Raw genomic sequence first — 15,669 nt, forward strand, 5'->3', positions numbered from 1 at the left:
CATCTTCTCCATATCGTCACTACTACCTCTGAGTTTTTAATATTCTTTTTCATTTACATCTTTTTTCGCCAATAATCAAGAAACAATGCTATATCCATGTTGCTTTAATATATAATTTTAGGTTAGATTTCTAAGCTAAGAGCAAAAGATATAAACATGACTTGTGAGGATAAAACATGAGACAGAAAATTTCAACCACAGTTAAGACCTTTTAGTCCATCTAAACGAAATAGTCTTGCTGTAAAATATCAGAGTTTGAACTCCAAAGCCTGTCCTTCAAGATATGCTTTGCTAGCATGTTTAATACAAGATGAATTGCCTCTTTCTGAGGGTGGTCACTTTCTCCAACTAAAAATTCATGACTCTTACCATCTACCTCTATGATACTTGAGCCAGGGGCCTTTCTAATACCTTTCTCCTCCATCAATTTCCTTGTTCTATTTACATCTTTCCATCTATCATTTGTTGCATATATGTTGGAGAGAAGAACATAGACACCACTATCTTTGGATTCAATATCAAGTAGGTGGTTCAAGATCTTTTGGGAAAGCTCGATTTCTCCATGGGCCTTGCAACCACTAAGGAGAGCTCCCCATATGAGTACATCAGGTGGCATTGGCATTGTCCTGATGAGTTCCTGCGCTTCATTCAAGAGTCCTGCTCGACCAAGCAAATCAACCATACATCCATAGTGTTCTATCCTTGGTGCGATGTTGTAGTCCCCACCAATCATTTGATAAAAGAATTTGCGGCCTTCATCAACTAAGCCAGAATGACAACAGGCAGTAAGAATGGCTAGAAATGTCACTTCATTAGGCCTCACTTTGATACTAACCATTTGCTCAAAATATTTGAGCACCTCCTTGCCATGACCATGCATGGCTAAGCCACCCAGCAATGCATTCCATGTAGAGACATTTCTATGCTGCATCTTATGAAAGATGTGCAATGCCATATCCATACACCCACACTTTGCATACATGTCAATCATCGCAGTTCCAACATGAGTATCACATTCAATGCCCTTACGTTCATTGTACTCATGGACCCATTTTCCATAATCCAATGCTCCTAGACCTGCACAGGCAGTGAGCACACTAGATATGGTAACCTTATCAGGTTCGACACCTGACATTTGCATTGCACGAAAGACCTCCAATGCCTCCTTGGGGCACTGCCATTGGACTAATCCGCTTATCAGACTTGTCCAAGAAAAAATATCTCTTTCAGGAATCTCCTCAAATACTTTCTTTGCATCCCCCAGACGACCACACTTTGCATACATATCCAGAAGAGCATTTCCAACTACCAAAGGCATTTCAAATTCACCTCTGACAATCAACCCATGGATTGCCATACCCATACCCAGATCGCCCAGCTGCCCACAAGCAACAAAAACACTAACTAGAGTCGCCATGTTCGGCTTCACATCCATCCTCGAAAACAAAGCCAGTGCATCACCACAAAGCCCTGCCCTCACATACCCAGAAATCAAAGCAGTCCAGGAGACAACATCTCTAACGGGCATTCCATCAAACAATTTGCTCGCACAATGGTATTCACCACAAAGTCCATAGAAATGCAGAAGCGAATTCTGGACGTATAGATCACTTAGAAAACCCATCTTAGCAACGACCCCATGAACCTGCTTACCCTCAACAATCCCCAAAACCTTGGAGCAGGATTTCAGAACCACGGGGAAAGTATACATATCAGGCAAAAACCCATTTCGTACAATCTTTCTATACACCAGAATTGCCGCCTGTGGCTTATTGCTTACGGCATAAGCTGACACCAATGAATTAAAAGCGAAAGAGCTCCGGTGGTAGTGAATTTGATTCAGGAACTCGCAGGCATACTCGAAATCAACATAACTTGCAAAGAATGCAATGCTCTTGCCGAGTACTAGGACGTTTCCATCTTGGATGATGCCAGAGGTAACTAGTTGTGCATGAATTTGGTTGAACGATTTTAGACAGTTACATCTATCAATGAGATTAAGAAGGGCCCACTCCAGACATCGTGGAGCCCTGTTCATGCTATGCAAATCTGGCTTTCATGGGCTTGTGTATCACTATATCGTCTTCATTTACATCATGTTCTTCATCGTCTTCGTCGTTGTTGTTGGGTTCACTATTCATTAACAGAGAAGATACGGGCCAGCGTGATTGGGTTCACTCACAAATAGGCGCCTCACAGGCACATCCATCGTGCATTGGAAGCATTCCGTTCATAGATGTTCCCAATCCATGATAGAATGTGCGTGTGAGGTCGGTGTGAGGCGCCCTTTATTAGGAGCAGATCCAGTGTCGGGTGACTGTTGACTTGTTGCCATTTAACGCAAGATTGGAATCCTCCAACGGTTGAAAAGCATCCTGGCAGCACGCCCCCGGCCCCAGGATTTAATGGGCCCATAGTTTGCCACGTATGTTACCGTAATAGGATTAGGATCCACTCATTCACATCTACCATCTAAGGAATCTGATCATCCTGGAGATAATGGGGGTATTAATTTTGATGCACCACCTGTGCAAGTGAATCTAACTAGGGCTTAAGGGTAGATCTGATCATGGGTCGGGTAACCCGATGGGCCAACCAGGCTCAACCCGAATCACGTTGGACTTGGACAGGATTTTAGGCCCATGGGTTTGTGCTTGGATCTAAAATATCGGGCCCAACCTTTTTGTGTCAGGTTTGGGATTTTTCAAAAAAGCTCAATTGAGCCCGAATTCGACTTGATGATGTATTATATATAAATGTGTGTGTGTATATATATATATATATAATTTTCTTTATACTTCTTCTCTTTTTAAGTAATAGTGAGATCTTTCATTTTTTTTAGGTTTTAAGGTCTTTTGATATAAATAAAATAGTTTTAATTGAATAAAAAAGAAAAAATAAAATAGTTTCTGGTTGGGCTCGAGCTCGAGCCCAAGCTTTGGACTTTATATGAGGGTCGGGTTTGAGCTCAAGACCTAGGTCCGATGGTCAAGCTGAGCTAGGGCTTAGGATCGAGTATATTCTATTAATTTAGAGGCAAAGCCTGACCTATAATCAAGTCTACTCTAGGGGTAGGGCTGCAAAGGGATCGGACATAGGCATATCTAAATTTGATCTATTTATATAGCGGATTCAAATTGAGGTCAGATTATAATCGAATATTAAATAGTATAAATAAATTAGATTAAAAATGATCAAAATATTATATATTATGAATTGAAAATTACTTGCATAAAACTTGAACTATAAAAATTTAGTGAAAATACAACATTGAGACCAACTTCAATCATAGATATAGTATAATTTTAAGTATATATGAGCATATATATTTATATCGAATTTTATCGAATTGGATAGGGATAGATCCATATTTGATCCAATTATAAACGAATCGAATTTGGAAAGTGAATCTGATGACTTAGAGGATTATTTAATTAGGGGAGAGTTCAACAACGTGGAAAGTGAATCTGATGACTTAGAGGCATCTAGTATTGGCAACGTTTGTTTGAAAATTTGTAAGGAATCCTAAGAACTAGAGAGCTTCAATACGAAACTACTCTTTTTGGAGGAAGACGAGAGGGGAAGGGATGAAAGCATGATTGTGCTTACTAGATCTAAAGCTAGATTGAAGCTTCGTAGGGAAGAAGAGATTACCTATGTGACAAAACATGTGCTTGTGAAGATAGGAATGAACCTAGAGACTCAACAACCACAGGGTGTCTTAGTTGTGGTTTCAATTATTCTTCCAAGGAGTGTAAGGGAATCCTTGGGAAAGAATTCTTTAGTGGTCAGAGTCAACCATGTTTCCTTGAGAACCCTATTGGACCCTTAAATCCAATCGGAAGAGATCTTTTGGGTATGTTCCAATTCAAAAGCTTCTATTCCCAACAACTGATTAGAACCTAACTTTCCAGCATTTGGACCCTCAAACCTAACTCTATAGAGAACCAACCATGACCTATAGTTGGGTTAGAAATGAAGGTGAACATAGAAAAAATGAAGAGAGAAGGACAAAGGAGATTGATTGTGAAGGGCAAGGGGAATGGATCTGGAACTTGGTGTGTGATTTTTTCTAAAGGACTTAGGGTCAAGGAAGGTTATGTTGAAGAGAACACTAGTAATCCTGTAGAGTTGGAAAGGTCTAGTTGGGGTAGAGGCTAGGAGGGAGGGTGTAGAGAAGGAAAATGAAGGAAAAAGGGAACCCATAATTGAAGTTGCTGAATATTTAGGTTGGAAGTTGAAGGAAGTCAAGAACCTTAATGTGTACACTAAGAAATGGCCAATAGGGAATTCAAGGAAGAACATGATGACATAGGTGAAAAGGTTGAGATCTGATGTAGAAGGTGATATTCAATTTAGTGCAAGAGGTAAAAGAAAGATGGGTTTGAACTAATGTGAAGAGTAGTGAAAATATGTGGGTTTTCTTCATGCAATTGGCAATAGTAGGAGAAGAAAGAATTTTGTGAACAAAATGGAAGTTAATGGGAAAACCTTGACTGACTAAGAGGTAATTGCAAAGTGTTTTGTGGACCACTTTAAAGAAATTTACAAAAGGGTGGATATTGAAATGTGGAAGGGTTAGATTGGCCAAGGCTGGATCTTGAAATGGTAAGATTGTTGGAAAGCAATTTTAATTTGGGAGAGATTAGGAATGATGTTTTTTCAATGGATAAATCAAAAGTGCTAGTATAATGGCCTTTTCTCAAGATTGTTAAGAGATAATCAAGTTTGATTTATTAGCAATCTTTGAAGGATTTCGCGAGGAACATTTCATTACCCTAAAAGTAAAATATACTTTCCTATCCTTAATACCCAAAAAAATTTTAACCGAATTTTGATAACTAATGAATGTATGGAAAATTTTAAGGGAAGGAAGAGGAAAACCTTTGTGTAAATTAGATCTAGAAAAAACTTATGATATGGTGGATTGAGTTTTTTTTCGGATGTCTTGAAGTGTTATGATTTTAGGGAATGATGGTGCGAATGGATTGAAAGATGTTTGAAAACATGTTATTCGGTTTTAATAAACAGTGTGGTGAAAGACATTTTTCCAACTACTTGGGGATTAAGACAAGGGGGTCATTTTTCCCCTTTCCTCTTTAATTTAATTGTAGATGTATTCAGTAGGTTTCTCATGAGGGCAAATAATATGAACTTGTTTAGAGAAAGGAAGGTGGGCAGGAATAATGCACTAGTAACTTGCAGTTTGTATATAATATAATTAGATTTTAAGGGTGGGGATCCCAAAGAAGCAAAGTATTTAAAAAGGGTTATTAAATTGTTTAAATACATTTTTAAACTAAAGAACAATTATTTTGAAAAGAATTGTGTGGCTAGGATAAATCTTGAGCAGGAGAAGTTGACTATCATATAGCGGAGGCCCTAGGTTCTCCTACTACTTGTTAGCCTATGAGATGTTTGGGTATGCCTCTAGAAGATAATTTAAGGAAAAATAAGTTTTGGAATCCAATAGTAGAGAACATTTTTAAGAGATTGATAGCTTAGAATAAGAATTACATATCCTTTGGGGGTAGAATTATCTTAATTAAATCCACTTTAACAAACTTTACAATTAATTATTTGTTAGTCTTTAAAATGCCACAAGGGGAAGTGAAAAATTAGAAAAATTAATGAGAGATTTTTTATGAAAACTAGGTAAAGGGAGTACTACTTAATTAAATAGGAATTAGTGTGTAAAAGCAAAGAGTAAGGGGGTTTAGGGATAGGTAATTTAGGGAAGAAGAATTTGTCTTTGTCAAATGATTGTTGGAGAAGGGGAGACTTTGGCAAGAGGTTATTAATAGTATTCATAAAAGTATAGGCAATGGTTGGGATGTTCGGGTATCTGTGACAACTTTGGCATTCCCTTAGAAGATCATGTGTAGAGTGCTTCTTCAATTTCTAAACTTTATCAAGTATGACGTTTGCTCTAAATATAAAGTTCTCTTTTGATAAGACCTTTGGATAGGCTACTCTGCCTTTAAACTTTATCAAGTATGACGTTTGCTCTAAATATAAAGTTCTCTTTTGATAAGACCTTTGGATAGGCTACTCTGCCTTTAAAGATCTATTCTCTTCTTTGTACTCTTTCTTTGTCCAAAACAAAACTTGTCCACCAGATTGTATTTTCCTTATTAATTATGGTGAATTGGAACATGAACCTAAATAAAGATTTGATAGATCATGAGCTTGTTAGGGTAATTTCATTTGTTTTTTTGGATCTCTCTAAACTAGATAGGCAAGTTTGGACTCTCCATCCTAAGGGAGATTCTTCATGTGACTCTTTTTTTCTCTTCCTTGTGCCCATCCCCTACCCTACATCATTGTCCTATGAAAGAGATCTAGTCTAAACCCATTTAGGGGCTTTGTGTTGTGAAATTGAACTTTCATGGAAAATTAACACTTTAGTTGTCCTATAGAAAAAAGACATAATTTGTGTACCTCCCATCATTAGTGTAGTAAAGAAAATGGAAAAAGTTGTTATCACCTTCTAATCTTCTACCCCTTTGTTATAAGCATCTAGAAAAACATTTTTAGCCTCTTTGTTAATAGGTGAATGTGCCCCTACAAATTGGAAGTCTCTTTGACCCTACAACTTTCAACTAACAAAGAGAAGGTAAAGTTATATTTTGATTCTCAAACTTCTTAGTGCAATCATGTAATTTTGTTAATTTTGTCTTAGAAAGGATTTTCCAAGTATGGTTATTTAATTTTACAAAAGCAAATTAACAAATTATTATTTTTTTCCTTAAATGGATTTTACAGGTCTACTACCAAATTGTCAGTTTTGTTCCTTAAAAGGATATCCACAGCTTCCTTCTTAAAATCTTAAAAGCATACTACCAAACTATTAGTTTTGTTTTTTAAAAGGATTTCCCATGTCTAATTCTTAAACTTTTAAAAGTAAATTATCAAATTATTAATTTTGCTAAATAAAAGGATTTCCTACAACTGGTTATTAAATTCTCAAAAGTAGATTACCAAACTATTACTTTTATTCCTTAAAAGGATTTCACAGGTCTGATTCTTAAACTCTTAAGAACAAACCATTACATCGTTAGTTTTGTTCCTTAAAACTATGTTTTGATTGCGGTGGAAAAATCTTCGATGTAAAAGTTACTCCATTGGTTTAAATTTTAAATGTGTTATTGGAGGATTTTTTTTTATTGAGAATTGATGTAAATGTACATTGATAAAAAGTGATTATATCGATTTTTTAGGTAAATTTTGTATTAGAAACAAACACCTGAAAAAGTGGAAAGGATGTGGAATTTTACATCGGTCCACTTTTACACTAGAAACAAATGCGTGTAATACAAACCGACGATGGAGTTTTATGTTGATTCGCATTTACATCGCAATCAAACTTAGCCTAAAAGAATTTCCTACGCCTCACTTTTAAAACTCTTAAAAACAAACTACCAAACCATTCTTTTTTTTGTACCATAAAAGCATCTCTTGTCTAATTCTTCTTAAACTCTTTAAATTAGACTACAAAAATTGTAGTTTTCTTCATCAAAATAATTTATAATGTCTAGTTCTTAAACTCTTTGAGGTGTTCTATTCTGTGGACGAGAAATTTGTGGGTGTGGACCCATACTACTGTGGTAGAAACCAATCCACACCACATCTTAGTCCATAGTTGTTTTGAACTATGTTAACTAAATGTGTGGATTAGTCCATACCACACTTCTTTATTCCATACATCTTACATATAATTTGTTGAATAGATATACAATCGATTATAAATAAGTAATTATACACAATAACCTAAATTAATTTGGAAATATCATTGATAAATTCATATTAACCAACAAAAAATTATTTTAACAAAAAACAAGTGAAAATAATTTAAAAATAACAAAACTATTTTTTATTAAAAATTTAAAATAATTCAATAAACTTTATTGAATTATTTAAAACTTCAATAAAAATATTAGAACTTTTTCTAAAAAATTAAAAGGTATATTATCAAATTATAGGTTCCATTGATCAACAGTGAATCTCTACTTTGTTAACCATAAAGGGAGGAGAAGAAACATAGCCTCAAGGGTGTAATCTATACTATATTATATAGCAACATAGGCTATGTTAGCAACCCTCTCCTTCTCCCATTCCCCCTTCTCTCATTTCTCCTTAACACTCTCTCTTTTCTCCCTTACCCCTTCCCAACCTTTTCATGTAACCATGTTGCAGCCTTCTCTTCTTCACTAAAGTATCACTCCAACTCTCTCCCTCTCATGTTCCCTAATAACTTAGCCAACCCCCTCCTGAAATTTCTCTTAAACTATCTCTCCCACCAACAATTGCTCTTAAAACACCTCTTGATCTAATTACATGCATAATAAACCATTTAAAACCAAAAGCATTGTTAAATTAATTAGTTAAATAAATTTGGGTAGTCAAATTAATTTGTAAAATATTTTTTACATTTTCAATAATTACTGATATTATAGAATATTATTCAATAAATATCAACACTTAAACTATAATTTTTTGTAGTTTCGGTAAATTGGAAAATTTAATTACAAAAAAATTATTTGTTGAAAATTATTAGTTTTGGTAATTTAACTTTAAAAATTTTTTAAAATAAATTATTGAAATCAATAATTACTAAAAAATTAATAATTAATTAAAATATTAAAAATACAAATTTAATAATTAAAATTTTTTCATTAGATAATTTGTTTCAATAAGCATAAGTTTATTTTTTTCATTTTCATTTATTTTGATATTATTAATAATTTTTAGCAATAAATAATTATTGTTATTTTTTGTAATTTTGGTCAATTTATTAATATTTAATGATATTATCAAATAATAATTAAATTTTTTAGCAAAAATTTATTTTCAATAAATATAAATTTACTTTTTATATTTTCAGTAATTTTGATACTTAATATAATTTTTGAGTAGTAATTAGTGATTTTGGTAATTTAATTTAGTGAAAGGCAAATTACACAACTTCTAATTATTAAAATAAATAATTAGAAAATTTTAATTATTTCCATAAGTATTGGATACTACATTTATAATTACCATAATTATTGGAATTATATTTATGGGTCTGGAGGGAATTAGGGTTTGGGGGATGACCCCCTAGGTCAGAGTGGCAATGGACGGGTTCGGGGTGACAATCATACACTCCCTCTTGACCCCGAATTTCAAACTACTCCCCATCTTTGATCTCAATCCCCGACGATAAAAAAATTTAGCCTACATCTCCAGTCCCCAATAGAGACAGATTCCCCATCGGGGACTTAAATCCCCAAATTTTTTAATTAAAAGTTTCTTTTTAGAAAGGTATTTATTTTAAATATATTTTAATATATAATACAAATAACATGAATAATATTATATATTTAATATAATATATACACATATTGAATATATATAATCGGATTCAAGGCGGGGTGTGGACTTTATTCCTTATCCCCACTTGGTCGCGGAGGTTGGGTACTCTTTGGGGATGGGGAAAATTTAACATCCCTACCCCCCCAAGTTTTGTAACCTCATAGAGCAATAAGTTTTAAGCCCAATAAGCCCTAACATCTTTTTCCCATGCACCGCACAAGGGTCCATCAGTGGTAAAAAAACAACAAATACTAAAGCACGTGATATGTTATCACATGCTCTTTTTCGGCTACTAGTGGATGGTTCTCACCCACAAAATTAAGCATTAGCGAGAAATTGATTTGAGATGGTCCTTGGCGATGAATTACCCATTTCTAATGAACCGAACACCACTAATTATCATGGACGAGACCAAAATGGTTTCATCCATGATAAAAACACAGTATCAAACACCCTCTTAAATGTAGACTATCAAAATGTTTTCTTGTTTCATAAAAAAAAAATTCCTAGGTTTGGTTCTTAAACTTTTAAAAGCAAACTACCACACTGTTAAGTTTCTTAAAAGGATTTTCCAGACCTCCTTTCCAAACTCTCAAAAGTAAACCACTAAACTATTACTTTTGTTCCATAAAATGATTTCCCAAGTCTGATTCTTGAACTTTTAAAATCATACTACCAAATTGTTATTTTTGTTTCATAAAAGGATTTCTCAGGTCCAAGGTTTTATTCCTAAGAGTTCTTAATTGCCTAGACAAAGCTTCTTGAAACATTCACTCTTATCTCCCTCATTAAGAGAGTAAGGGGCCTAAATTTAAATTTTAAATTTTAAATAGTTTTGACCAAAAGTTTGGAAACAACTAGTGTTTGCTAGCCTAGGGTTTTGGAGAGTGCAAATTGGATAAAGACGACCCTAATATAGAACAAGAGTGGGGGGATCAAATCTAAGACTATGACTGGCTATTGTGTTATGTTGAGGGCTTTGGATATTTTCAAAAGGGTTTAGAGATTTACAAAAATTCTGATGATGTGTTTTTTAATGAAAGTTCATATTCAAAGGAAATATGATATGAAGGATCTAATTATTGAAATTAAACCCCAAGATACTAGGGTGTCTTTTGGATAATGAGATTGTGCAAATTCAAATCAAACTATCAAAATGTTCATTTTGTTCCTAAAAAGGATTTTTCAAGTCTAGTTCTTAAAATCTTAAAAGCAAATTACAAAACTGTTGTTTTTGTTTCTTAAAAGAATTTCTTATATTTAGTTCTTAAATGCTTAAAATTGATTTATCAAACTATTAGTTTTGATCCTTAAATGGACTTCCTATGTGTTGATAAGGCTGCGCTCTCATTGGTGGGTGGTCGAGTCTCCAAAAGTCTGGAAAGAGCAATAGAGAAGAGAGAGGTTGTGGGGAAAAGAGAGGAAGAGATGAGAGATGGGAGAGACCCCCATCTGAGAAACCCTATGTCAAAGTTCTATCTTGTTCCCCCTTTAGGGAAGAGTTGCTCTCTCGTTTTATATAGAGAAACCCAAAGCTATAAGAAGAATGATATAAGAGTCTCTTTTATTAGAAAATGGGATCTTTATCTCTATGTTGGCTATTAAGGGAACATTATTAGGGTTTCACCATGTATCAAACGAGATTCTTCACAGACAGGGTTTCATTTCCCCTAATGATCCTCTATGTATGTTACTTATTTTTGTAACCTTTTTATACTGATGTGGCATGGGTAACATCGTTATTTGTATTGCTCACCTTTACCAAGTCCACGGGGCATCCCATTATACGTGCTTGTGTTTCTAGCACTCACTCTTGGTCTGTAGTGGTTCTACATTTATTGTTGTTTTATAATAGTTTAAAAGCTTATCGTAGATCCACAAATATGTGAAGTTCATCGCGGGACCACGTGCGTTCAAAGCTTATTACAAGTTTGTAAATTTCTAAAACTTATCCTAAACCTGTACATATCTAAAGTTCATTGCAGGTTTACACAGGTTGAAGTTAATTGCAACCCATTTTAGGTGTGAGTCTGTCGTAATCGTGTGATGAGTTATGAACTTTTATATGTGCGATGAGGTATAGACTTATCGCAGGCATCCGTGTGGTATTAATTCTCCACCATCTGTCCTTTGATAGTCTGAGTGACCACTATGTACCTACATCGGGTCTGGTTCTTAAAATCTTAAAAACACACTAATAAATTGTTAGTTTTGTTCGTTAAAAGAATTTCTTAGGTTTAGTTCTTAAACTCTTAAAAGTATATTATTAAATTGTTAATTTTATTCTATAAAAAGATTTTCCAAGTCTGGTTTTAAATCTTAAAAGCATATTACAAAATATTAATTTTGTTCCTAAAAAGGATTTTTAAGTGTATTTCTTAAACTAATTAAACTACTAAAATGTTAATTTTGTTCCTTAAAAGATTTATCAGGCATCGTCCATTGTTAATCTTTTTGCTTATTTTGGATGAACCTAGATGCCTTCTTATCTATGTTTGATCCCTTCTCTTCTCGTTAATTGCCTAGATAAGGTTCCTTGAAATCATCATACTCGTTTTCTTCATTAATTGCCTAAGAGAATAAGAAGCCTAAGGTTGTATTAGGTAACGTGTATATATTGTGGATGAGACCATTTTTGTCCTTTCTATGATAAGATATGGTATTCTGTTACATGTGGACGGTCTTCACCCACAAAATAGCGCAGACAGAGACAGACCACACCCCAATTTATCATCTACAGTATTTTCTCACGGATGGTCCACACTATGGTGTGGATAGTTTGTGGGAAGGTTTCAGTGTAACCTACATGCATTACATTAGTCCAATTACTCTCATTTTATTTAATCTTTTAATAATTCTTAAATTTTTAATTTTTAATATGTTATCAATAAAATAATAATTTTTAATGTTAATTCTAGCATAAGTTCGACAACTCTCCTTCTCAACTCTTTTTACATTATTTAAATATTAATTTTTTAATATACTTAACAATAAAATAATATTTAAAATATTATTTTTTTAATTATTTAAAAAATATAATTTTTGTCTACATATTAATGCATTTTTTCAATTTATTTACCATATAAAATGCAAAAATTAGACATTTATGATCGACTGTGTAGATCTCCCATAAAATGTTTATAAGATACATGAAATCAAAAAGTGTGGTGTGGATTGGTCCATACCACAATTATAGAATGCCACCGTGGGTGTGGACTAGTCAAGTACACATTATCTATCCACAAATCAAAACAGCTGTGGACTATGGTGTGATGTGGATTGGTCCCTGCTATAAGGTGTACTGTAGACTAGTCCACATCCACCAATTTCTCATCCACACTACAAAAGACCCCTTAAATTTAAAATTAAAATTAAAATTTTAAATAACTTTGACCAAAATTTTGGAGGGTTTTTAAAGAATTGGCAATTAGGGTTTTCTAACCCAAGGTTTTCAAGAGTGCAAGTTAAATAAAGATGATCCTAAAGTAAAGGAAGATTGGGTATTCAAATATAAGGATATGATTGATTCTAGGGTTGTGATGGGGGCTTTAGATATTTTCATAAATGTCTAGGGATAGGTAGAAATTCTAAAGGGGTGTTTTGTAAGAAAAATTTAGATTCTAGAGATATAAAGGATCTATTAATTGAAATTAAACCCATGGATACTAGGGTGTTCTTTTATGTTTTTCCTTGTTTTGGATGAACCTAAACACCCTCATATCTAGGTTCAATTCCCTCTCTCTTCATTAATTACTTAGACAAAGCTCCTTAAAGTCTTCACTTGTCTCCCTCATTAAATGACTAAGAAAATAGGGAGCCTAAATTTAAGGTCCTGTTTGGTGCTATTTTTGAAAATATTTTTCATACTTTTAAAAGTATGAAAGTACGAAAATTATCAAAAAATGTTTTTTGTGTATTTTTTACTTTTAAAAAACACAGTAAAAATACAAAAAACACAAAAAGCACGAAACCAGTTTTTTATACTTCAAGCTTTTTTGCCCTCTAACATATTTTATACTTTCTCAAACATGTGCATGCGTGATATTTATACACCCCACCACGTGATATCATATATGAATGCCATGTAAAAGTATAGACACATTAATGTATTTAGTGACACATGGCATGCCATATGGTTTACATATGATGCCATACGGCATCCACATGTTATTGATCCAACATTCAAATGCCACATGACATCCATATATGCTACGATATGGCACATATGGATGATACATGTTATATGAACATAATTCATGACAATCATATGCCATGTGACATTCATCTATGTTGCCATGTGGTAGGTAATATCATTAATTTTCTTTCAAATGCCACATGACATTTATATATTATTGACTTACATTTAAATGGTATATGATGCCATGTGGCATCCACATGTTATTGACTTATATTTAAATGCCATGTGACATGCATACATATAAAATATTTTGTTGTATCCAAACACCATCATTTATTTTTACTTTTAAAAATATGTTTTTAAAAATTGTTCATCCAAATGGTTTTTAAAGTAAAAGTACAAAGCATAAAGTGTCACCATCTTTGACCAAAATTTTGGAGGGTTTTAAAAAAGGGGGCTAACTTATGATTTTAGAGGGTACAAGTTAGATAGACGATCCTTGGGTGGAGGAAAAGTAGGGATTAAATTTAAGGTTATGATTGATTTTAAAGTTGTGTTAGGCTTTAGATATTTTTTAAAAAGGTTAAGGGATGGGCGGAAATTCCAATTAGTGTTTTGTAAGAAAAGTTCATATTCTAAGAAAATATAATGTAAATGATTTAATGATTGAAATTAAATCGCATTATGCTAAAGTAAGATGGGGAAATTTACCACAAAATTTCTCATGGGGGTTGTAAACTCTGAAAATCAAATTATCAAAATGTTAGTTTTGTTCTTAAAAACGACTTATCAAGTCATTAATAATATTTATAAGCAAACTACCAAACTGTTATTTTGTTCATTAAAATGATTTCTCATATCCAATTCTTAAACTCTTAAAACCAATATATCAAATTGTTACTTTTGCTCCTTAAAAAAATATATAAGTCTTGTTCTTAAGACCTTAAAAACACAATACCAAACTATTAGTTTTATTCATTAATAATATTTTCTATGTTTGGTTTTTAAACTCTTAAAATTACATTACCAAATTGTTAGTTTTATTCTATAAAAATTTTTCTAAGGTCTGATTCTTAAACTCTTAATAGTAAACTACCAAAATATTAATTTTGTTCCTCAAAGGATTTTTATACCTAGTTTTTAAACTCTTAAAAACAGATATTCAAACTGTTAGTTTTGTTTTTTAAAAGGATTTTCAAGGTCTTGTTTTTAAACTCTTAAAAGTATATTATAAAAATATTATTTGTTTACAAAAAAGGATTTCCCAAATCTAATTCTTAAACTCTTAAAAGCATACTACCAAACTATTAATTTTATTCTATAAAAGTATTTCCTAGGTATAATTCTTAAACTCTTGAAAGAAAATTACCAAATTATTATTTTTGTTCCTCAAAAGGATTTTTCAAGTCTAGTTCTTAAACTCTTAAAAACAGATTTTTAAATTGTTAGTTTTATTCCTTAAAAGAATTTTCCAAGCTTGGTTCTTAAATTCTTAAAAGCAAACTACCAAATTGTTAGTTTTGTTCCTTAAAATGATTTTCCAAGCCTTATTCTTAAACCCTTAAAAGTAAATTACCAAACTGTCACTTTTGCTGCATAAAAATGATTTTTCAAGTCTGATTCTTAAACTCTTAAAATCAGAGTACCAAACATAAAATTTTAAGAAATGCATTTAATCATGCAAAAAAAAAAAAGATAAAATATAGAACACATACCTACAACTAGGAAAGCTTTGATAAAAATATAGTTTTGCTGATGATAGAACTCCAAAAGGTGGTTCAAGTATGCTCCAAAGTAATTATAGCACAATGTAAACATAACTTTTTTCATTTATGCTTCTCCATGAAATATCAAATTTGTTACTTCTAGCATAAATGACAACACCTAATCTAATGCCTATATTTTTTTAGTGAAAGTGGTTATTTAATGTGATGTAGCAATTAAGACAATTTCTCAAAAATTTGTATTGACCAAGACAAAATGTTGCCAGTGGAAGTGGAAATGGTATCAAAGATAGCCAAAGCAGTTCATTACTGTTAGAAAAATTATGAACTTTTAACCTTTTAAATGTTCATTTCCTATTAGGTGTTGTAGCCTGCGACTAAACAATGTATAGATAAAACTGAAGCCAATAGAATGGAGAATAACAATACAAAAAACCAATGGAGAGGTACAAG

The 15,669-nt window shown here is 32.8% G+C and overlaps 1 protein-coding gene across 1 annotated transcript; it reads right to left on the reverse strand.

Moving 5' to 3' along the window:
* Positions 1-209: 209 nt before the first annotated feature.
* On the reverse strand, positions 210-2,158 carry LOC148871167 (Pentatricopeptide repeat (PPR-like) superfamily protein). Its single transcript, XM_088968611.1, has one exon. The coding sequence runs from the start codon at positions 2,036-2,038 to the stop codon at positions 221-223; it is 1,818 nt and encodes a 605-aa protein (XP_088824737.1). The 5' UTR covers positions 2,039-2,158; the 3' UTR covers positions 210-220.
* Between the last annotated feature and the right edge of the window lie 13,511 nt (positions 2,159-15,669).

The sequence above is a fragment of the Nelumbo lutea genome, chromosome 2, assembly GCF_056320005.1.
Source record: "Nelumbo lutea isolate HS-2025 chromosome 2, American lotus-T2T, whole genome shotgun sequence".
Lineage (NCBI taxonomy): Eukaryota > Viridiplantae > Streptophyta > Magnoliopsida > Proteales > Nelumbonaceae > Nelumbo > Nelumbo lutea.

Bases quoted from the DNA above. Each gene is read 5' to 3' on its own strand.
- LOC148871167 (XM_088968611.1), bottom strand. From the start codon at position 2,038: ATGAACAGGGCTCCACGATGTCTGGAGTGGGCCCTTCTTAATCTCATT.